This window comes from Aquila chrysaetos, chromosome 2 (genome assembly GCF_900496995.4).
Source record: "Aquila chrysaetos chrysaetos chromosome 2, bAquChr1.4, whole genome shotgun sequence".
Lineage (NCBI taxonomy): Eukaryota > Metazoa > Chordata > Aves > Accipitriformes > Accipitridae > Aquila > Aquila chrysaetos.
This window is the reverse complement of record NC_044005.1, coordinates 25531481-25555163: the sequence shown is the minus strand read 5'-3', so window position 1 is coordinate 25555163 and position 23683 is coordinate 25531481. Positions and strand designations below refer to the sequence as shown.

At 46.5% G+C, this 23683-nt stretch overlaps 1 protein-coding gene across 5 annotated transcripts in view; it reads left to right on the top strand.

The window, feature by feature from the left end:
- The window catches only part of ADCK1 (aarF domain containing kinase 1), an 82013-nt gene that overhangs the window by 19409 nt on the left and 38921 nt on the right, over positions 1-23683 (top strand). For 2 of the 5 annotated variants that reach the window (XM_029998970.2, XM_029998986.1), the window contains one exon: positions 12733-12936. The exons of 1 other annotated variant lie outside the window; for it this stretch is intronic. In XM_029998970.2, the coding sequence (XP_029854830.1) occupies positions 12733-12936 (204 nt within the window). Of the gene's footprint in view, positions 1-2437; positions 2527-7561; positions 7658-12732; positions 12937-23683 lie in introns of all 5 variants that reach the window. 2 more of the 5 variants (XM_029998966.1, XM_041119963.1) reach the window with 2 other exon arrangements.

Here is a 23683-nt window from a genome sequence, read left to right as displayed (position 1 = left end):
CCAAGGTTAGAAATTAGCTATCTTTGACTACCCTGTTGATGGAGATTGCCTTTTGCCTATTATCTCCACTGCAGTGTCATCTTTGTTTTTTCTTGTCCAGTGTTAGCCTCTTATACCAGATTCTCCACCTTTTGATAAAGGAACCTTGACTTTTGCTTTTGTGAGATGCAAACTGAAACCTCTGGATTCCTAGATGGTGCTTTCTTTTTTAAATCGTGGCAAGCACTGCCCAATTTGCAATTTTCTCCACAGAGAAGTTGTAACTGCATAGTGATGGACCAGGTTTCCCTTACCCTGCCCCTTGGGGTATTGCACAGGTGATATGTGGTAATCAGCATCTTTTAAATGAGGAAAAAATCCACCCTACATTTCCACTTGTGCTGGTTTTGGCTGGGATAGAGTTAATTTTCTTCATAGTAGCTAGTATGGGGCTATGTTTTGGATTTGTGCTGAAAACAGTGTTGATAACACAGGGATGTTTTCGTTGTTGCTGAGCAGTGCTTACACAGCGTCAAGGCCTTTTCTGCCGCTCACCCCACCCCACCAGCGAGGAGGCTGGGGGTGCACAAAAAGTTGGGAGGGGACACAGCCGGGACAGCTGACCCCAACTGACCCAAGGGATATTCCAGACCATATGACGTCATGCTCAGCATATAAAGCTGGGGGAAGAAGAAGGAAAGGGGGGATGTTCAGAGTGATGGCGTTTGTCTTCCGAAGTAACCGTTACGCGTGATGGAGCCCTGCTTTCCTGGAGATGGCTGAACACCTGCCTGCCGATGGGAAGTGGTGAATGAATTCCTTGTTTTGCTTTGCTTGTGTGTGTGCCTCTTGCTTTACCTATTAAACTGTCTGTATCTCAATCCATGAGTTTTCTCACTTTCACTCTTCTGATTCTCTCCCCCATCCCACCAGGAGGGGGGATGAGCGAGCAGCTGTGTGGGCCTTAGTTGCTGGCTGGGATTAAACCACGACACAGCTTGATAAAGCCCTTTTCCTGCTATTTGTAGGTGCTTCTCTGGAAGGATGGGGGATAAGGATAGGGATATTCCTTCACAGGCAATTGTGCAGAAATCTGTTTTATAATGTCGTAGGTTGAACCACTCTTAAATGTTGACCCGTCTCTTTGATCCTGGATGCAATAGGTAACATGGAGGTGGAGGGTTTCTGCTCCTTTTCTTCTTGGCTGTGTGCCCAGCTCCCCATATACTGCTTCCTGTTGCACTCAATTCCTCGTAAATAAAATAATGGCTGACAGTGAGTCTGCGGGTGCAGGGACACTCCGTTTTCTTAAAATTAGAATGAGACAAGATATCCAACAGCTTTACTGACTATTTTACTCTAGGTTCTTATAATATGTTTGACATTTACAAATGCAGCATCCCTGACTCGTGAATGCTCATTCATCTCTTACGTGAGAGGGAAAACTCAACAACTGGCAATGGAAAGGGCAAAATCTTGAATATGTAATTGTATATGAAGATGATCTCAGTTTTATTCCTTTCACAACCTTGGTGATCCACAGCCAAGTGCAGGGGAGACATGTACAGTATTGTTCACTGTGGTACCAGCTGCAACAAAGGCAATTAGCTCTGGTACTGCTGGGGGTAATTCCTTCTGCCTGTTGTGGGAGCAGAGGTAATCTACTCTGGATAATGAATAACCAACATGCGGCCTCACCTGGGCTCTCCTTTTGTTCATCTCAGTTTGGTGCCATGTCAAATATTCATGTGTTTTACTTTATTAAACTTCTATCTCATGCTATGTTAAAGTGGCACTCTCAAAGCCAATATAGGTTCTCTCTGTTGCTTGTGTTCCTAGCAGCCGTAAGGATTCAGTAGACGAAATGCTACCTTCACTGGCACCCATATAAGCCCATTTTTTCCAAATTCTGCTTTCATTGGCACCTGCACAAAGCTATTGTTTTCAGTGAGAAAGCACAGGAGTGGCTGCAAGGAAGGATCTGACCTTCTAATTGCAGTTTAACAAGTCTATTGATTGTGTATGAATCAGAAGAGACACCAGCTCAGTCTCCCATAGTGGTAACATTGCTGGGATGCTAATAGACACCGGCTGCCTTTCTTGGTGTGGAGCTGGATGAAAAAGCTGGAGTAATTTATATATATTTTTTTTCCACTGAGGTCAGCAATTCTGACTGATACCCAGAAGGGAACAGACCTGCTGAGTAACAAGGGGACATTTCTTGGGTTTTTTTTTTTCAACATAGGCACTTTTAAAAGTAGAACTGCACTTTGCCATTGATGATGACTTACTGGCACTGCAGCCACTCTCTATCTGTTGGATGTGGTGCTATGACAGTCACTGCAGTTTTTTGGAATTGACAGTGTAATCCCATGGTTGTTATCTTTCCTGAATTCCTCGTCAATCCAATTTAATCACTTCTAGGTATTTCATGTGTTACTGTCTCTCTCCTCTTCAGGCATTGTGTTCCTATGGGAAGAGGTCTGTACTTTAAAGGTCAGAGCTTCTCAGATTAAAGAAGGGGAAATGAATCTGCCTCTCAGTTTGGTAAGGGGCTGTACTGAGATCTCTAGAGAGATTGCAATGGAAACCCTTCTTTCTGGGTTCTGTGACCAAGCTGAATGCTGGTGCCCGTCTGGGTGGCTGTAGGAGAGGGAGCCTGCTTGCTCTGCTCCCCTGGCCGTTGGAGTGACCTGCCAAGAGAGAAGTTGCACGTGTACAAGGCGAAGAAGCTGCTGTTGCATGGTTTAATCGCCTAATGTTGACTCAGATAGGTCCTGACTGGAGGTCAGCTGTGACGTGCAGCTGGTAGGGTGGGATTCGACTGTTGGAAAGAGAAAAACGTCAGCCCAGATTCTTTGGCGTTGACAAAGTGGATGTGACGATTTCTCCCCTCCAGCTGCAACGGCTGCCTCTGCGCTTCCTTCTTGCCTGCACACCCACACTAGGAGAGCAGACTGTGTGAAGCTACCCTGTCTTGACCCTCAGCTGCTGAACTAGATGAGGCTTAGCTGAGCTTTCTCCATCTCTCTTTTGGTGCTTGGGCTATCCATCCTGATAAACCTCACCTTTCAGTGTGTCTTTCAGTGTATCTTCTGTCTGTTGGTGCTTCCTGTGGAGCCCATGGCTTTTCCAGCTCCATTTTATTGCAGGATGGGATGTGTGGACTAAGGGAAGAAGCTGTCGGATGTCCATCCTCATCCCTACTGCTAGGATCCTTCACTTTGCTTTGAAGGCCAGGAATATTCAGCATTGAACAGATTCCCTTGATAATCATTTCATCTCATCTTCCACCTCTTCACTAACCCTAGTAACACCCTGTATGTTTCCCTTCCTGTTTACAGTGTCTGACCTCTTGAGTAGTTGGAAAATGTTACCAGGCCAGCCTTCTTGGCACCATCTCATTTTATTATTGAGGACACATCATGAAACGCTTTCTCTTTTATACCATAGTGGTTCATCTGTCTTGCAGTGGCTCCTGATGTACTCTTCGTTGTTTGTTTTGCTCTCTCTAGTCTCTCTGGGACTTCAGACCTTTTTTTAAGTGCAGAGACCATCTCTACACCCCCTCCCCGATGCACAGCCTCCCTATGCATAGCCATAACCGTATGAGATTCAGTGAGAGCTGATTCCTACTGTGCCCTTATTTGAGCTCTTCCCCCCACCCTCCCCATGACCCAGGACCAGCCCTCACTTCCTATGCTACTGCCTTCCCAGGGTCTCCTTACATGGACATAACTGTCTGGGGAGTCTTCTCCCTTCAGGTCACTGTCACTGCACAATATCGTCTCTTGCTGTTCAGTCAATAGTCTACGGTTTCCGTAGGGTGTGTCAGCAGCTCCTGTTTAGGGAACACTCCTGAGTATAACACACATCTCGGTTGATCTTGTTCCTTATAGCAACTGAAAATAGCAATAAAACAGGGCTTAATAAAACTGATGGCTGGGAGCCCCCCGCTACAGCTAAAGACAAGGCCATATAAGATGGTGTCTTTACAGCCCTCAGTTGTTTTCACTGCCATCCCATATGGTCTGATCCAAGCTGAGCTGAATTAATTTTGTTACCAAGATTTTGAGAGATGTTGTGTCAAATTTATTATCATTTCACCTGCCTCTGTAACAGGAGCTGCAGGCACTGTGATCAATGGATTGAGACACGTGCCTAATTTCACTGCGGCTTCTGTAAATGTCTCTGTGCCTTCTGCAGCCATGCTGTTGAATTACTTCCTATCCTCCACAGGTGCTTTGCAACGAAGCACAGGACAGATCTCTTTGTATACCAACCCTATCAGGACAACAAGGCACTGAGGGCACTTTTGGGAACCTGCTGACTTTGCAAGTATTATACATAGGTCTGGTCCTTCTGTCTCATGCAAATCTGATCTGATCTTATCCTCATGTATAAGTGCCATTCACATAAACGTACATGCCCTAAAAGAGAGCCTGTGTGAAGGACCTGTTGTACAGTCACAGGGTAAAACAGCTTTAAGAGCAGAACCTTGTTCACTGGAGGTGATGTCTGTAGGTGTAAAGGACTCAGCTTGACTCTCATATTCCTGTATTTAACAGTTTGATCTGGAACTGTTAGTGGGAGAGAATAGACAGGTAATGCTATAGCCATAGAAGCACTACGTCCCAGTTATTTAGCATGTTATTTTCTCCTTGTCTCTGACCATACCTTCCCTGTGCTCCTTGTTCTCCCTGCTCAGGAGACTTAGACAGAGTAGTGCATTATATCACAGAGGTGTCTAGAGGTGAAACAGCTGCTCCCATCTGATTTTTCTTCTGAACTGCCCCACAGATAACTAATTGCAGCTCAGTTGCTTCTATTAGCTATTTACCTAAAATTGAGCTGGCTAATGAAAATGTTTCTAATTAATACGAGGCAGATTAAAACTCATTACAGCAAGGTCGTCAGTAATGAGAGATAATCAGAGCACAAATGACCGAGCTTGGAGCAAAATGAAGATGGAACACAAGCAGGCGATCAGTGCTGGTTGTGCATGCACCAGCCAGCAAGGGCAGGGTTCAGCAAGGTGACTGCTGGTGCTATTTGCTGTGGTCAAGCAACACTGGTTCCTGCTCTCCAGAGCAGCTTGGGAAGTGGCTGGCTGAAGAGATCGACCTCAGCCCAGTGTAAATGTTTCCTGAACCAAGTGGCGTCTCAAACTAGGGGTTTGTTGCTAGGCCACCCCTTAGTCACCTATATGCATTGTTAGGAACCATGTTGTGAATCAGGGTGTCAGCGGGAAGAGTGTGGGAGTATGTGTAGTGTAGGTAGGAGGTCAATGTCTGTGTGTTCTTGTGTGTGGAAATTCAGAGTCCTGATGGCTTGGAGGGTGGGACCTTGCACTTCTGTTCAGCGTGAAATGGGCTGGCCTAAGTTTGGAAAAATCCCTTGTGATCTCCAGGGAAGTTTTGCACAAATCGTGAAACATGTTTTCTTTAATTTCAGCTGCCTTTAGCACTGGTGATACAAGGCCCCAGCACCAACACCAGATTTCAGCTGTCTGATGCAGGCTCACTGTGTATATCCTTCCATTTGTACAGAGTTCACTGGCCATCCTGCTAGTTGTGCGACTCCTTGTTCCCATGTTTGTGAAACTGAGAAGCTAAGAAATTGTCGCTTTAGTCTAGGGGATCATCTCCATCCTTTATCCTTTACAAGCTATAAAGCTCTCTTTCTTACTTCCTGGCTGTCCCACTGGCAACCAACTGCTGTGCCAGAATTTCTGAAGGATCTTGATCTCTGCTAGGACTATTTTGAGCTATGGAAGTCAAAACTGAGAATTAGGGGTATACCTTTTTAATAAGGGTTTGCACCAAGGGGAACTAACTAAAAAGTATAGGTCTGAAAAGGTAACAACGTACCTGCCTAAGTGTGAACATATAGAATGCCCTACTCTCACATGGGCAGGCAGAGACCCATAGGTAAATCTTTAGGAATGTTATACATAAGTTACACAAATAATGAATTATTAGATAGTGGGCTAGATTGCACCAGGAGTTATTCTAATTCTAAAGACATGGATCTGTCCGTGATCAGCAGTATTGTCAGTTAGTATTGGTATAAGGAAGCATTTGAATGGGAAATATCTGGTGTGCCTAGGAACGAGGTTTTTTAAAAGGTAGGCAGGAAAGATAGTACAAAAAGGAGGCAATAGCAATTCCATTTAGAGTTGTATGTCTCCCTGCAGCATCCCTTCTGTCAGTCAGTTTGATTACCAGGCTGATAGTGCTAGTGAAGGCTATAGTAGTTTGTATTAACTGTATACTTCTTCAGATTTGTTGAAAGAGGGAGATAACAGCCCCTTAGATGCAACTACACTGTCATTGCAATAGGTTCTAGGTTTTCTGTTGCTGTTTTTAAAGCACCCAAGTACTCTATTCGCTTCACCAGTAGCTGTATCCTCCCTAAACATCTTCACAGATCTTTTGGCTTGGCACTTGATTTTACTCTCTCACTGTGTTAAGTTGAGGTGGACATCCTTTCATTCCTCTCCGGTTTGTGCTGTTCTGGGTCATCTAAAGCTGTTCTATAGTTTTACCAGTTGTGTGCATATGGCCATGTCATTATCAGGGGTGGAAGAGAAAAGGACTGTGGCCAGGTTCCTTTCCTGTCTTCTCTGATATGTCTTTTCTCCCTCCCCGACTTACTGTGTTTTGGGGATACCCACTACAGAGGTGCGATGACATCCTTTCTTCCCTCTGTATGGGGTCCAAGGGACAGCCTGGCTGTTCCAGTCCAGTCTCCTGCTACTGCAGGCATTCCTGGAAGAGCTGTATTGTCCAGGATGGCTGACAGCATATGTGCCTTGGATGTTCCCGCACACTGTGTCACAAGATACTTCCCAGCATCCCAAAGGCTTAATATGGAAGACCATAAGCAGCAGTTCTGCTGAGTCACAGGAAGAAAGCAAGAGTCTATCACCAGTGTCCTAAGTCCTTGCAATGGCAGGTAATTTAGTAAATACGGAAGATCCTTGGACCCAGCAGAAGGGGTGACCGATTTAACTGGAATGTGGGAGCTGGATATACCAAATAGGTTCTTTACAAATTTTAATGATGCTGGGAGCATCAGTGCACCCTGTTTGCATTCTGTCTCTCACTGTGGCCAATCAATAGGGTAATTTTTGTCTTAATGCCTTGAGCAAGAGTGTTTAAAGCCCTTTAGACATTTTATTACATGTAAAGTTCTTATGAGTCTGTAAAATGGGGGATAGCAATCCGGAGTTCTGTAAAGAACTTTGTAAAAGCACTTTTAGAGATTAAAAGCTCCATATAAAATCAGGTATGGTTGTTTTATCATAAATGTCTAAAGCCTTTCTGAATTCCATTAAGCTCTTGGCTTCTCTGTCCTCTGACTGGACACTGGTTAATGCTGTACTGTGCAAAATGTGATGTGAAAAAAACTTAAAAACAGTTGTTGCTTTGTGGAATGCCCTATTATTTGCTGGTTTGTGGGAGCTGGAAATAGGAATGGGAGATTTTATTTTTATTATTTCATATAACTCTGCTCTCTTATGCATCAACTCTCTCTAATCTAAACAGTCCCCTAACATTTCAGATCTCTTTTTTTATAGACTCTCTTCAAGTCCATGATAATTTTTTCCTGTCCTTCTCTGCCCTCTTCTTTTTCTTCTGTACGTCTTTTTGTGATGGGATGTCCAGAATCCAAGGTGAGGTTGTGCTTTCAATTTATAAAATGGCATTTTGATATTTTTAATGTTTTTCTTTTTTCCTTTCTTAACACAGTTAAACAGCTTGTTTGGGTTTTCCTGACCCCCACTGTGCATTGAGCAGGTGCCTTAGCTGAGCAGCCCACAACAATGTGATGCAAGTGTTGGGTGGTTACAGTTAATTTAGAGCCCATCAGTGTGTGTAGGTAGGAAATGGCACCTTCCAATGTGTGTAACCTTGCAGCCGTCTATGCTGAGGGCGATCTGCCAGTCTATTGATTGTTCACCTGTCTTTGGTAGGGACTTGGCAGGGCTTATTTTTCCATAGTGGTTGATAATATTTGTTGCATCTCATGGAATTTTTGTCACTGCACCATTCTCTCCTTTGCCAGACCGCTAGCAGGGAAGTTAAACCTTGGTGTAAGAATGGGTATAATGGGACACTCCGCTGTTTGTTTTTGACAGTGATACGGGTCAACCCATTTATAGCAGAGAGCCCCTTCTGCCTTGTGGGCGCTTTCCTTTTTCGTCACATTTCTCAGTGTTTGCAATGCTAGTTCAGCCTCACTGGAAGTAACAAAATTGCAGGTGCTAACATAGACAGGGCTTCTGCAGTATCACCTCATCTAAAAGAGCTCAGAGCAGGTTGAAATCAAGCTGTGGTAAAAACATCACTAAATATTGCAGCCTTGTCCTAACTAGAGAGTCCCCCACTGCTGCTGTTTGTAGTGCTGGGCTTGGTGTTGCAGAGAGGGAATTCTGAGCTGGGAATGGGATAAAATGAGCGAGTGATGTTCTTGCATCTTTTCCAATAATTACTCAGTTTTCTTTTCACTCTTTGTGAGGGAATTTATTGAACGCCACTTGAAAGTCCCAATAAATGTCTTCCTTTTCTATTGACCATTGCATTAACATGCTCAGAGTATTTTAGTGGACTGGTGAAGAATGATTTTTTCCCTCTCAAAATCCCTGTTGGCTTTTTTCAGTTGTATCACATCTAGCTAGATGATTTTTAGTACTCTCTAAAATTATTGTCTCCACTAAATTAGCTAATACAGAATAAAAGCTTGCAGGACTATAATTTCCCAGATTACTCAAGGATTTTTCAGCTTCTCGTGCTCAGCCAGCAAGAAGGCTGGAGGGGCACAAGAAGTTGGGAGGGGACACAGCCAGGACAGCTGACCCAAACTGGCCAAAGGAATATTCTATACCATATGATGTCATGCCCAGTATATAAACTGGGGGGAGTTGGCTGGGGGGGCATGGTTCACTGCTCGGGGACTAACTGGCCATCCGTTGGTGAGTGGTGAGCAATTGCATTGTGCATCACTTGTTTGTTATATTCCAATTCTTTTTTATATTATTATTATTATTTTATTATTGTTTTCCTTTCTGTCCTATTAAACTGTCTTTATCTCAGCCCACGAGTTTTAATTTTTTTTCAATTCTCTCCCCCATCCCACTGCAGCGGGGAAAGGAGTGAGCGAGTGGCTGCGTGGTGCTTAGTTGCTGGCTGGGGTTAAACCACAACAATCCTGTATGGCCAGTCTATTTGAGAAGCCGGGTCTGCTTGTACATCAAGGGTAAATTAAAAAATGTCCCTTTGCAGCTCTGCCTGCTGAGTATGTGCTTCATCCCAGAGGTGCCTCCTCTCCATACCTGACAGTTGTTAGTTTCACTATGGCCCATACGGAGCAATTTTAATAAACATATGTTAATCCCAGTCTACCCAGGGCTTAGGTAAACCACGTGAGTCTGATAGCCATGCTGTGGGCTAATGGAGAATTTGTCCTGCTGAAATTCGGGGAAGGGGTTTGAGACAGAAAGAGGCACCCAGTACCATGTGCACACTCAGACAGCATTTGTGATCTGAAGTGTTTCCTGAGGGAGGCTTATTCTTGGTAATCCTCGGTACATGAAATGCCTCCTTTCTCTGCAGTGTGCTCCAAGGCATGATGCATACAAACGGGTCCATGCCTAACTAGCTGTTGTTCCCAGCTCTTTTCCCTGATAAGAAGAGTCTTCAAGGTATTGCTGGTGCAACAAAGAGCAGTATCTTGTGAGATTTCTCAGAGAAAAGCTCTGAGCCATTCTGGGGGTTTCCATTTATGCTGCAGTTTCTTCAAGGTAGGACAGAAACGTTGGTCAGCAGTATCGGACACAGTAGTAGGAAAGTGGCACTCTTACTTTGCCTATGATTAGGAGAAGGTCATCTGTCAGAGAAACAAGTACTGCATCTGGACCGTGACCTAGCTTGGGGAGATCCAGGCAATTAATAGATAGTGTTATGAACATTTTTCTGCTAAAAATCCTGACCTCGTTGATAAGAAAAGAAACCTTGGAAGCTACATTCACAGTCCTGCTTCATTCTCACTGTACTTTTGCCTCTAATGTGGACTGGAGTTTTGTAAAATGTGGGCTACAGATAGACTTCCTTCTTCTGAGATAAGTTGCCTGGTCATTTTCTGTCTCTCTAGCAGGGGCAGGAGCTGGCATTCCCTGGTCCGGACAGCCAGCCAGGGCAGCTGTCTCTTAGGAGTTTTAGCCAAGCCGGTTGTGAGAGCATGGTGGAGGGTGCTGTGCATGGGGGTTCTGTTCTGTTTTGTTCCTGGAGCCCTCTGTAAGGATGCTCTTGTCTCTTTTGGCCAGGACTGCTGTGTCCATGAGGCCAATCAGGTTCTGTACAGGGTGGATAAGCTTGGGAGGGCCAAAATTTCCTCTCTCCTTATGCTAGAGGAGAGAGAGGCTATTTCTGCCTCCTTCTCAGCAGTGACCGATGTCAAGATACACCCTGCATCCCAGTGTGTCACCAACCAGTTGCATTTTCAGCTATGTGAGTCTTCCATCCTGTTTTTTCCATCTCCCTTGGCGATCCGTGTGGGATGGGTAGGTGCTTTGGAGCCAGCACCTCTACCCTGTGCTCGCTGCCCGGCCTCACGCCCAGCACCGTGCTACAGCCCCAGGGTTGCTGCCACTCTGCCCTGAGCCATGCCGCAGCCTGGAGTCATTTGATGGGCTCCGGCTGAGCCTGTGGGAGGTGGCAGGGCCCTGCGCTGGCCCGTGCTCAGTACTGGGGTTTTTGGAGCACATCTGCAAGGAGCCTTGCCACTGTTTCCAGCCGATGTGGGCGGCCACCGCTCCCCTTCCCCTTCCCTTCGCTGCTGGTGGGGGGTTTCCTCCACGGCTGGAGGCAATGGGCAGAGGGCAGTTATCGGAGCTGCATAAAAGCTGTTTCCCTGTAATGGGCTGCACTCCAGGTGCTGTGACAAACTACCCAGCTGCTCTGGCTCCCTCCCTCCCACACCTTTTATCTTTCATCCTATTACTCCCTCCCTGCTTTTCTTGCTCTGTCATCCTCTTTCACAGCTTCCTTTCCTTGTCCCCTTTTGGCCTGCTTTTGCCTCCACCACGAACAGGGGAGGAGAGCAGGGAAACAGCCAGGGCAGAGGCTTGCTTGTTACAGCAGGAGCTTTAAAGCTGGTGTGTAAAATGCAGCACAATAATGGGAGAGACTTCAGTCATGCTCATGGATGTTATTTTCTGCCTATGTATTTGCGAGTGCTTTTGAGCAGGGAATATGCTGGGGGAAGCTCACTCTCCTAGTGTGAGTTACGCTTGCCCGTGCGCGCCCACCTAGGAAAGTGTGTGTGCCTGTGTGTGTGCGCATGTGCGCGTCAAGCTGTCAAGTCTCACACACTGAGTGTGAGACTTGCACATTAGGCTTTCTCTTCACACTCCTATAGGCCTGCATTTCATGCACTTGCAGCTCAGCACCCAGTCTGTCCCCTGATGCGTTCCCAAATGCAAGACACTCGCCCTGTCCTGTGGTGTGACATGGCACTGCTTTGCATGGAGGGCAAAGATAGCCACTGAATGGGGCGTGTGTGTGTGGTGTTCATGCATGTTTGTGGTGGTGTTCCTTTCTGCCACGTACTTTGAGGCTTTTGGTGGAGTCCCTCACCTCAGGATCTTGGGCAGATGAGGTCTGTAGACACAGGATTTGACCTTCAGTGACTTCTGATGCAGAAGCCAGAGGAATTAGGAGCCTCCATGCAGATGGGTGTCAGGCATTAACAGGAGATGGGTGCAGAGTTATTTTTTGTTAATGATTTGCTTAGATTTTATTAATCTATCAGGGTAAACTTATCCAAAGTTTATTATAGAATATTGAGTATAGCTGTGTCCTTGGCAGGAGGCATTTCTAGTGAGAGTAATAAAAGCAGAATAAATCATTGTCACTGAAGGATGTGGTGGCTGGTCTGTTCTTGAGAGGCACAATGAACCTCAGGAGCTGAAATCCAGACCAGGCAAGTGGTTGGTGATAGGTTTTGTCATTTGGTGCCTGTATTTTGGCCAGCGTGAGCAAAGCTGGCAAGCCTGCTAATTCTTAGTTTCTAAAACCACTGTCACTGTAAACTTTGTTGGAAATGTAAGCAGTAAGACCTGGCTGGACTGGAGGGATGTAATTTCCCCTTGTGGTGTGTCAGAGTGAGCTAAGGAAGAGGAAGGACTGCCCACATACTGTCCTTCTCACTGCCAAATAGACATCTGTAGTTTTGATTTTTAACAGATTCTTCTTCCAAGTTCCTGGAAGTTTGTGGGATGATATCTGTGGTTTTCTTCTCACTTTAATTCATTGCACTCACAATAAGAGTCTAACATACATGGCTGTGGTCCTGACTTTTGTCTTTTGACAAGGGGTTCCCAAACTGTGCATTGTAGCGGTGGATCACAGTGACAAACCAATGCTGCCCTATGGCTGGACATCTTATTCTGTGCAAGAATGTAGCCCTGGACAGAGCCAAAAACTAATGTGCTGTCACTGATCATGGTGCCTGTGCAAACAAGTGTCAAAGCCCCTTATACTCTGGAGCATCTTGTCCTGGACTGGTTCAGCCCCTCTAAATCAAGCCAGAGTCCTAATACTTAGCCAACACATTAGATGATGATGCCCAAAATTAAGAAGGGAAATCCCTGGTCTGTTTAAAATTCTGGACAAATAAAAGGTACATATGTGGGCGTGTACATGTAACAGAGAGCAAAAGGACTTGGCTGATGTTCTGGTCTCTCCACAGGTGCACCTGCGCTCTGCTGAGCGCCTCCGGGAGCTGTGCTGTGCCAACCGAGGCACCTTCATCAAGGTGGGACAGCACCTGGGAGCGCTTGACTACCTGCTGCCTGAAGAGTACACCCGCACCCTCAAAGTGCTGCACAACCAGGCCCCACAGAGCACCAGGCAGGAGATTGAGCAAGTTATCCGTGAGGATCTAGGCAAAGAGGTAGGGGCAGCCATAGCCTGTCTTGGCTTCTCAGGCCTCAGCAAGCCCTGGTGTCCTGGTTTCAGCTGGGATGGAGTTAACTGTCTTCCTAGTAGCTGGTACGGTGCTATGTTTTGAGTTCAGTATGAGAAGAATGTTGGTAACACTGATGTTTTCAGTTGTTGCTAAATAGTGTTTAGTCTAAAGTCAAGGTTTTTTCAGCTTCTCATGCCCAGCCAGCGAGAAAGCTGGAGGGGCACAAGAAGTTGGCACAGGACACAGCCAGGGCAGCTGACCCAAACTGGCCAACAGGGTATTCCATACCATGTGATGTCCCATCTAGTATAGGAACTGGGAATTGGAGGCGGGGAATCGCCACTCGGGGACTAGTTGGGTGCCGGTCGGTGGGTGGTGAGCAATTGCACTGCACATCATTTGTACATTCCAATCCTTTCATTATTGCTGTTGTCATTTTATTAGTGTTATCATTATCATTATCAGTTTCTTCTTTTCTGTTCTATTAGACCGTTCTTATCTCAACCCACGGGTTTTGCTTCTTTTCCCGATTTTCTCCCCCATCCCACTGGGTGGGGGGGAGTGGGTGAGCAGCTGCGTGGTGTTTAGTTGCTGGCTGGGGTTAAACCACAACACCTGGGCAGCTAGAGGAAGGAAAACAGGAGCAAGGAGGTCCCTGGTGGTCCTCAGTTGCGAGAGATGCCAAGGGGAGATATCTCCTTGCCCCTGGGAGAATGCCATGTGAAATTTCCCTGTCCATTGATGGGCATTATTGGCAAGCTTAGGAAAGGAGAAGATAACAGAGGATTAAGGGTGTGAAAGCTGCCAGGTGCTCAGCAGAGCAGCGTACCCCAGAGGTTATGCCAAGACTAACAGGGTTGCTGGAGGTCAGGATGGAGGGCCGTCTGCCACACTGAGGGGTGGGAGCTGGAGGTACTGATGTTCAGGACAAAGATATATTAGCAGAGCTCTGGGAGAGATGACTGCTCTCCCCTGGCTGCACTAGACCAATTCCAGCTAGCACTGACAGCCCTTTAGTTTCTCAAGCCCCTAATTAACCCCCGAAGAAAATAATAGCATAAATCACTTTTGGTGCTTGCAGTCAGGTAATGCAGTAGTCCAGGAGTCTCTGTCGCCATTAACCCTCAGCAGCCCACAGCACTGAGGTCAGAGGTAGGTGCCTGTTCATTAGATAGAAGGGAAGTAACCACAGTATTTAGAGAGGGTGTTCTGCTACTTTGCCTCTTGCCCCTTACAAGATGTCCTCTCACACTCCAGGCCAGGTTGAGGAGGGGCGTTTCAAGGGTCACAACTGACATGGTGAGAGGGAGGCAGGAGGCAACAGTGTGCAAAGGTAGTGGTAGAGAAGGTGTGTGTGAGAGGGCGGAAAACAGGAGGTCGAATAAGGGAAGCAGTGTGTACATCTGTTGTTGCTCATATACAGAGGTTTGTGGGGCTGTTTTGGGTTGTTCTGGGCTGTCTGACTGTGTGGTAAGGAGGTATGGGGGGAACAGGAGGCAGTAAGTGAAGTATTTGCACCTAGTTGGGTATATTATGGGCAGATTTGGATGGTGTGGGTCTGCCTATGTGTAGTTTAAGGGTCTAGGTATCATCTAGTCAGGAATGACAATTAATATTTCCTTGCAGTTTAATGGCAGGCTTAACTTCAGCCCCTGACCTGCGAGATGTTCCCTCTCTCAGCATTGCATCCTGGTAGCATGGCTGGTACCAGCTGTGTTTCATAGCTCAGCTGATACATGGAGCAGGGCAGGCTGGCTCCTCCCTGCAGCTCCATGGGCCTCCATGTGGCAATCTCCCCTCCACAGGAGCCACGGAAAGCCACCCCAAGGTTAGCCCCCATTAAATTACCGCAGCAGCTACCTCTGGCTCAGCTCCTGTGGCATCTTGCAGAGGCTGAGGCAGGTGCTCAGAGGTGGGCCCTTTTCTCTGAAGTGTGTGTTCAGCTGCCACTGATACGCCCCGGTTTCTTTCAGCTTTTTGGGAGCTAGATGAACCTTCCATGCCTCATTGATTCCCAGCGAGGCAGCTCGAATCCAGTCTCCGCAGCAGCCTTCCTTCTTAGCATTCACTTCACCCACATGGGCAGTGCTGGGCAATATTTAATTTTAAAGAGGCAGAGAGAAGGAGAAAAAAAAAGGTAGAAATGGGAAGAAAGGGATAGAGAGGAAATGCTAATGAGAGAAAGAGAGCAATGATAAAAGAGAGAAATGAAGAGAATAACGTATAAAAATAAAGGAGCTGGTGAAACTGGGCAGTATTAAAAGCCGAGGTAAATGCCCATGTCCATTAGCTACAAGGTACCAAATCAAGACATTAAAAAATGAAAAGGATTTGGGGAACCTAATGCACCAAAGTTGTCTTTGCTGGAGCCCAGAGGATTTAATAGGGTTACTTCAGGAACAAATTTAATTCCAGTGTAGCTACATCCTCAGTACATTTTAAATATGATATACTTCACTGAAATATAGATGGCAGAAGGGCAAGGTGGAGTGTCAGGGCAGAGGAGAGTGCAAAGAGAAATCATGGAACCTTCCCCCTTGGGGCCAGCATCACACCTGGGAACTTGCAAATGAATTAAAATAGAAGAGAAAATGACAGTGAGGGAACCTTCCCAGGGCACCTAAGCCTAACCCTGCTGCTCTCGAATTCAGTGGTGAGCCTTCCAGTTCCCCCATCAGGTGCAGGAGCAGGCTTCTCAGATGAATCTCAAGTGTAGGCAGGAAGTAGTTACATACAGTTTGGATCAGTGCAGAACAAATGGAAGAAATAGCAACTGGAAATACAGAGATTCCTAGGCAGGAATGTGACAAGCTGACAAAGTAGGCAAGAGCTTGCAAAAGGGCATGAATATCCAAAAAAAGCCAATTTCGTGTATAGAAGCTTTGTATCTTCAGTCAATTAGAAATAGTCTGTCTTCTGATGTGACCTGCTCCTGAGAGTCTTACCAGAGGTTTGGATGTTTGATGAATGGAGTGGTTTTGTGGGAAAACTGGCGTAAATGGAGACCGTGGCACTGGGACTGATCCTTGAGCAGACAGAGGGCTTGTGAGGTAGGTTTACAGCAGTTCAACACAGCTCTGTTGCCATCATGCAGAATTGTGTGACATCCTGCTGATGGGGGATCTCCCATTCTAGGCCAGCATCATGGCTGGAGGCTGGGAGCTGCAGCATGTAGCTCTGCTGCATGAGCTAATGGACTGATTTAAAGGCAAATGGCGTGTGTGCTGATCTGACACAGAAGGAGAAGCATCATATATGCTGACTAGTGGGTTGCCCTGTCAAACCCTGTTTTAAGTCTAGGGGGAATCTGTGTACCTATCAGGGATCATTGGGATAAAAATAATCAGTAGTGAGCAGATGCTGTCCTTCTAATCTCAGCCACAGTGGTTTGGCTAAGTGATGGTGGGAGCTGATCATTCTCTTGAATGTTGTATGCAAGAGGCTGAGATGGGGGTGGGATTTTCAGGACGACACAAGTAGTAGCAGTGGGAGAGGCTGCACAAAGAAATCTTTACAATGACTCCTGGAAGCGATCACCAGCAAGATCATAGAGTAAGAGTCTTCTGGGGAGACAATGGAGATACCACAGATTGGGCTTGTTCTGGATGTATTCCTTGGAGCAGTTGGGAAAAGCTGTGTGCATAAGAATGGGTGATGAGGTACGATTGAAAGACTCTCTCCTACCTCTATTTTCATTTTCTTTGCTTGAACAAGGTTCTGAAAGTGAAAAGGTGTCAAGTGTGGAAAACAAAAGTGAAACGAGTATGTTCCCTACCCCACAATTGTAATTTTCTCTGCAGAGCTATTAATGACACAGGGAAAGATAGCTGGTTCAGCTAAGCTCTCTAACTCAACAAAGTGCATGCAGAGCAGAGCTAGGCAACTTCTGGTGAAATGTGGACACCAGACATTTGGGGAGGAAGATTGATAAGGGGCTCTGGAAGATAAATCTTTCAGAGTGGCTGCACCTTAAAAGCACAAAATCATTGTGCTTAGAAACTGGAAATGATGGAAGAAATGTTTTGCCAGCCCTGGGATTAGGGGCATTTCCTCCCTCTGGCAGGTCTGTTGGAAGGGACTGGCTTGTGGCTGTGGGATACAGGGATACTGGGGAGGTGATGCCAGTTTGGTCCCAGAGCAGAGGTGCAGAACTTGGGGCATCTCTGAGTTTGGCCAAGCCAGTTCCACCTGACAGCCCTTCAGTGTCTGTTAGAAAGGATTCCTGTAGGTCTTTCTGTATGTGTTTTCCATGGGCAAGGTGCTCAGAGGAGCTAATCACTCATTGCTAAGACTGATCGGACTATTGTGAAACTCTCCCCTTTCAAAAGTACATCTGCTTCTCTCTGCTCTGATCAAGGCCATTCCAGAGCATCCCTTCTCATAGGACTGAGTGGCTGCAGAATGACTTGGCAACTTTTACAACCCTGCTCTTCCAAATATCCTTGGTGCCTTTCTGTTGTCTGGCTCCAGTACTGTCCAGTGCAGTCCCTAATATGGCTCCGTGGGTTTTGCTTCTCTGCTGCTGTGCAATGATAATGAGTTTAGATACTGTGACATCTCCTCGCTGCACTATGTACTCCTATCTACACCAACACACTTTTTTACCTCTTTCTAGTCCTAAAATACCTCCTGGTTTGCAGTCGTATTGCACATCCCAGTAGGCCACAGCATAGCTTTACTCACTCAGCAACACTGTAATCTCTCTCCTGTGTACAGCAAGATGTCATTTTCCAGAGCCCATTGCTTCTCAGCTTCCAGCCCATCCTCACGCATCGGCATTTTGTAATCAACTCTCTGACCTTTTCCCCAAGACTCCTTATTGTCCCTCTCGCTGTGTTTGTGTGCTCCATTCTCTACCCAGGCTTTAACTCATGTTGGAGGTAATTTTTCTTGGTGGGAAACACTCCTTCCCTACCCATCTCTCACCACTGTCCTTTCAGAAATATCCCAGTTCCTCCACCTGTGCTTCTTTCTGGCAGGTTCCCGTCAGGCTGGTTCTCTGGTCCCTGCTCCTGTGTCTGGTCTGAGGTTGTGCAGTTCGGGGTTAGGGCAAGGATAAAGTTAGCATCCCCATGAGGCCAGTGTGGTCCCAGGTAAGGTCTTTCCCATGCTGTTGGGGTGTCCTGTGGCATGGCTGCCCAGGTGCTCTGCATCCAGGCTGCATCTTTGCCTGGGGGGGCGAGGGGCTGGTGTAGGGCACAGGGCCGGACTCGCCTGCCACGGGAGTGAGGGTCTCTCCTTCCTCCTTGCCCCTTGACTTATCCTCAGTTAGCCTCTTGCTAACAGTTGTTGCAGCTGTCGCAGAGATGAGTGGAAATTGCTGAAGCTGAGCAGTCTCAAATGCTGTTAAGTAAGTGAGGGATCCCAAGAAATTCTGACCCAGGGTATCCACATCTGCATACATACTTATACCATTGCTGGTGAGTTTGCTGTGCTCCAGGAACGCTGAGAGGCAAAACAGGATCCATAGGGAGAACACACCAGTGATTGAATGTGTTGGTTCCAGTGCTTGCTTTGTTCAAAGCTGGGAGAAAGGGCTGGGGAGAGCCCAGAGGTCAAGGCTTGTCTCTGCTGAAGCCAAATCATATAAAGGGCTTAAACAGATGGAGAGATAGTCATTTGGAAGGATGTCAGTCTAGCTCTGCTTTGTGGGAGTGCAGGTAATGGGAAGTAGTTTCTAATTGCTTGATTAGCCAGCACCTCCAAGGAGACCATCCTTTTCATCCACAGTTAATTGCGGCTTTTACCTGTTGTTCAAGGACTATTTTGCCATTTGCAAGAAACCTCCTGCAGCCATACAGTAATGGAGCTTGCTGATTGAACGGGGCAGGATATGTCAACGGTTTGATTGTGATTTGTAAGCAAAGCACGTGTGGTAGAGGAACCTCCTGTGCTGTGGTTTGTGAACCAGGATGCATTTTCAGAGTGATGTTTGGAGGACCCAGCCTTAGGTTAAAGGGCTTTGCTCTCCTTGGATTCCTACTGTTGCACCTGGCATGGCACCAGTGCTGTGCAGTAAGAAACAGATACTCCGTGTCTGAGAAGCTGTTGTCCCTGCAACAAAACCGTGGCTAAGAAGGAAACTGCCCTTTGTCCTTCTACTTTAAATTGCTCCCAAGGTTCCCATAGTGTTTTCTAGTTTGGGTACATGAGCGTTATTCATCCACTGTTGAAATGTACCAATACACACCCGGGAGCATGGTCACTGCAATGATGTTATGTGGCCATTTGACAGGGAGGGGCAAAAATCATATGTCCATGTGAACCTGCCATGGGAAAGATTTAGAATGAGACCACAGCAAGGTGCTAATCCCCACAGCAAGAGACTTCCCTGCCCTCAAACTATTGGAGTATGAGAAAAGACAGAGGGAAGAAGAGACTCCTCTTTTTACTCCTATTTCTGTACACTTTCTTGGTACACAGCATGGCGGCCTTTGCTGTGCCAGTGACAGGGAGAAGGACAGACTGATTCCCTTCCTTCTGGAACTGTTGATTAGCATTTTAAGCCCTGGCGAGACATATGCTTACTTCTGATTTGCAGAACCATTGAAGCAGTGCTCAACCCTGTGGGAGAGCAGCTAGGCCTTCAATAGCCTGTTGGGTATTACACTGCATATCCTATAGCATCCAAGTTGTTCCCAAAGGAATATGAGCCACTTTCTCTAGCTGGTTCCATATGTTGCCCTAGAGAAGATTTAATTTACCCTGCTAGATTGCAAGGTCTTCAGGTCATGATGATGCAGATCCTGTTATGGCCCCAGAAAGCCTCTTCCCAGGCTGGCAGTGTTGTCTAACCCATCCAGGATGCCAGGACACAAGCCTGCTTCCTCCAGTGTTGCACAGCCTTGTGGTTGAGTGTTCGCCCAAAAGCACTGATGTATGGCAGAGTCAGTGCATGGTCACTCTCATGGTTGCTTGGGGTTGTGAGACTGATGCTGAACGGCTCTGCTGAACACCTGGGTCTCCCGTAACATGTGACCCTGGTTCTGTCCTTAAGTATGCCGCTCCAGCAACACTGTGCCAGGGTGCTCTGTGAAGTTGGCCCTCGCGTACATCATTAACAGACATGGGGAAACTAGATTTAGGTCAGCAAGAGCCTCTTCTGCCTGCTATGGGTGTTATGTCCGTCACAGGAAATCTCTTCTTCCTGCATGACGTTACCCTCCATTACCCACCAGAGTGGAGGCTGGGCTGTGGTGTCCGTTACTCTGACAGTGTGAGGGGCTGGGAAGTGGGATGGGAGGAATTGGCCCTTCTCCCACCCCTCTGAGCCTCTTTCAGTAGGCCCGTCAGGGCTTCCAAGCAGCCGTCAATAAAAAACACATTTGTATTAAAACTATAATGAGGAATAAAAAAAGTCACATTTTTTTCAATAACTTGGGATATAAAAAAGAGATTTTTATCAATTATGAAAAGGATTTTGGCCATAAAAAGGTAATTTAAAGAGTCTGAGATGGATGGCGAATAGCATTAATGTCACCCAGAACAAATGGGCCTGCATTACTCAACTGAAAGGCAGGAGCGGCTGCCTGTGCAGGTCCCGCTGCTGCTGCAGCCTCCGCTGTGCTCTCCCTGCCCTGTCTCTGGTAAGAGGCCCCAGCTGCTGGTGGATCTCAGTGTGGATGCCTCTACACCAAGCCCTTGTGCAGGCAGTAGCTGCCCAGAATGGCTGCTCCACTGCCAAGGGCAAGATGGGGAAAGCAAACAGGGAGCTTTGTGTGGCTCAGGTGGTCCACCTTGCTTTGTTCCTTGTGTCCCCACTCCCTTTGTTTGCAAGCTCCACTCTTACTGACCCTTAGTGTCATGCCAAGGACAACCTGGTGTCCTTTTTGCCAGAGGAGCTTTGGGACAGGGTACTCCCTCCTTCCATGCGTTTTCTCTCCTTTCACAGCTCCTGGGAGAGGGTCTGGCTGAGTCCTGCTCATGGCAGCCTCTTCCTGGGTGCTCTAAGCCTCATTGCCTGAGAGAGGGAAGGTTTTGTGGATAGATTAGAGGATAATCTCCTTTGGCTTCCTTCAAGTTAATAAGATTTATGATACAGGAGGTTGGACAGTGGATTTTCTGAAGGATTTTTTGGAGGGCCTTCTGCAAGGAAGTGAAAGATTTGAGATCAGAAAATGCAATGGGGAATGGCCTGGTAAGGAGTAGTTCTGATTTGCATGTGTAGCGACATTTTTTTCTTTTAATTTACAAATTCTTTAGGTGCCTGGGGGTTACTGTATGACATACCTGCATGATATTTGTTGGCTCACAGTGTCTTGTGTGCAGATGGTAAGCTCTCTTCAGTACAGTTTTCTCAGAGTTTTGATGACACCTGTAGTGTTGCTCTGATGCAAATAAATCTTGGCTGGCAATGCACACCACAGCTGTGTTGGGCTGTGTTCAGCGTCCACGTCCTGCAGAGGTGGTAGATGTGCTGCACAGCAGCACTCTAGCCATCGGCAGAAACCACCTCTCAGCACATGGGTAACCCTTCCAGTTCCAAACAATCACTGGAAATAGCTACCTGTAACTGGGATTAATAGTCCTTATGTGGCCTTCTTGCGTATGGAGACTTTCTTTTTTCAAAGAATGTGTGTGTCTCATTTGCTCAGCAGTCTCTATGCATTTATGACACAGCAGGATCTGGGCAAGGGCAGAAACACTGAGCTTCCATGTGGAGGGACTGGCTTCTGTTTCAAAGCCTGCTGCTGATACACTCAGAAATATTCTTACTCGGTGGTCTGATCTAGACACAGGCTGGGTTTAGTGTGCCTGATTTTTCTCTGAGGGAGCAGGGAATCCTGTCATCTGCCTGCCCACTGATCTTTTAATATCCTACTTGATTCTGCCTAGTTAGCATCTCCTGTTTTCTTTCAGAATTTTATGTCTGCCCAGTTTCTTGGCTCTTGACCCGTCAGGAACATGAAAACATGATGCAGTGAGTCTGGCAACTTTGGGCAATAGGTTATTTGTAGATGAAACAAATGACATAAGATGAAATAAGGACTTATAGGGCCCAACCTTGGCATATCTGCATTTTCCTAACACGCAGAATAGACACGTAGCATTTTTGTTAATTTTTAAGATGTAAAGTGATCTAATAAGCTCTGTTTTATGGCACTTCTGAGATCTGTCTGAGAGACAGCTCCCAGTTCCATGGAAAGATACTGAGCTATAGAAAGCACTTCAACCCTGCCTGCAGGTTTTCCTCCCTGTGAAAAAGCTGCTATGGGTGAGAACACTGGAAATTCTCCTCATGGGAAGCCTCACACTTAACATGCTTTTGCGTTTTGAGAATTGAAGCAAAAATCGGGATCTAAGGGGTCTCAAATATCTTTCCACCATTAGTGAGCAAAGTGCGTCAGTCCCCAGTCGGCAGGCCAGCCTGAGAGTGAGGAAGTTTTCTCATGTTGCATTTGGAAATCAAGTTATGTTTGTGAACATTAAACACATTTTGCACTTATTTTCTGTAAGCTTTGCAGTGCTTTGGTTTTACATGGTTCAGAGCCAAACCTGTGAAGCCGTCTGTGACAACTGAAGCAATGAACTCACATGATCTATTGCTTGTGCCAGGAGAGCTCAGCTGAAGCAGACCCACGATTTTCTCCCTTACAAAGCTCGCATAACCACTCCATCTCAAATTGGCAAGTTCTTGGAAGAGGCTGTTCAGCACTAACCCTTCCAAATTTCAAATGATTAGTAGAAAATATACATTAGTTGGCTCATTTCAGATAATGAATGAAACTGAAGTGGTATCAGTTGTGAGTGGAGAACAAAGCTAATTTTGCCAAACACCTTATTGGATGTAACTGATTGGTTCAGGTCTATTAACTGTTATTCCCATTTATCAAGAAAGGCTAGAGCAATTAAAATTACCAGGGCTTGTTAAGAGGGGTTATACTAAAGAAGTCTCTCCATGTAACTTTTGCTTCCTTGTCCTTTGTGAACTGCTAGTGTCTTTGCCCTGGCTGCCAAGAAAACCTCTGAGCCCACACCTCTTGTCCCAGGCTGTCTTTTGTCCTTTGGACCGTAATCTAACCTCTTCCTCTCTTTTATGTTTTTTTCTTTTTGTTTGAAAGAGCTGTGAGGCTGGTTCTTAATGGGATATCCTGTCAAAGGCCTTTGCCAATCCCTCACAATCGTCATGACCAGCTCAGGAATTACAGGTTGGCTGCTCCAAGCTAAACATTTGAGACACTGGGTGGTTCTCAGTGAGTGAGCAGGGAGGAAGGGAAGGGTAGGGACTGTACTGGTTCTGTGGGCCGTATCTCTCTGTTGACTATACAACCATAGCACACTGATGACAGTTCGTTGGGTTGAGCATCTCCAGTGACTTAAGTATCCTATACCTGATAAAGGTGGAGGTGCAGCCTGACCTGCTAGTGCAGGCTCTGGGTTAGTCTCTCTTGGCTTTGCTCTCCACAGGGCATGTCTGAAGTGTATCTCAGGCCTCAGTCCTTCTTCGGTGAGGTGGCTCCCTGGGTTATGATGAGGTGTTTTTTGAGATGGGTGCCCCTGCTTACATTAGATAGAATCTACCAAACTGCTTTACCTTATCCACAGGAGCCCGATGATTTTGAACTGTAGGAAACAGAGCTAGATACCCGTCAGTGTTTAGAGGCTCCCTGTCCTGGTCCTATTCCAGAGGCTGATTCTGTTGCTCCATCTGTTTTTGAGCTGCATCAGCCCTACGGAGGGAAGTAGGGCAATTGAATTCTGACTCTAGAATAGTGGGTTGCTTAATTGCTCA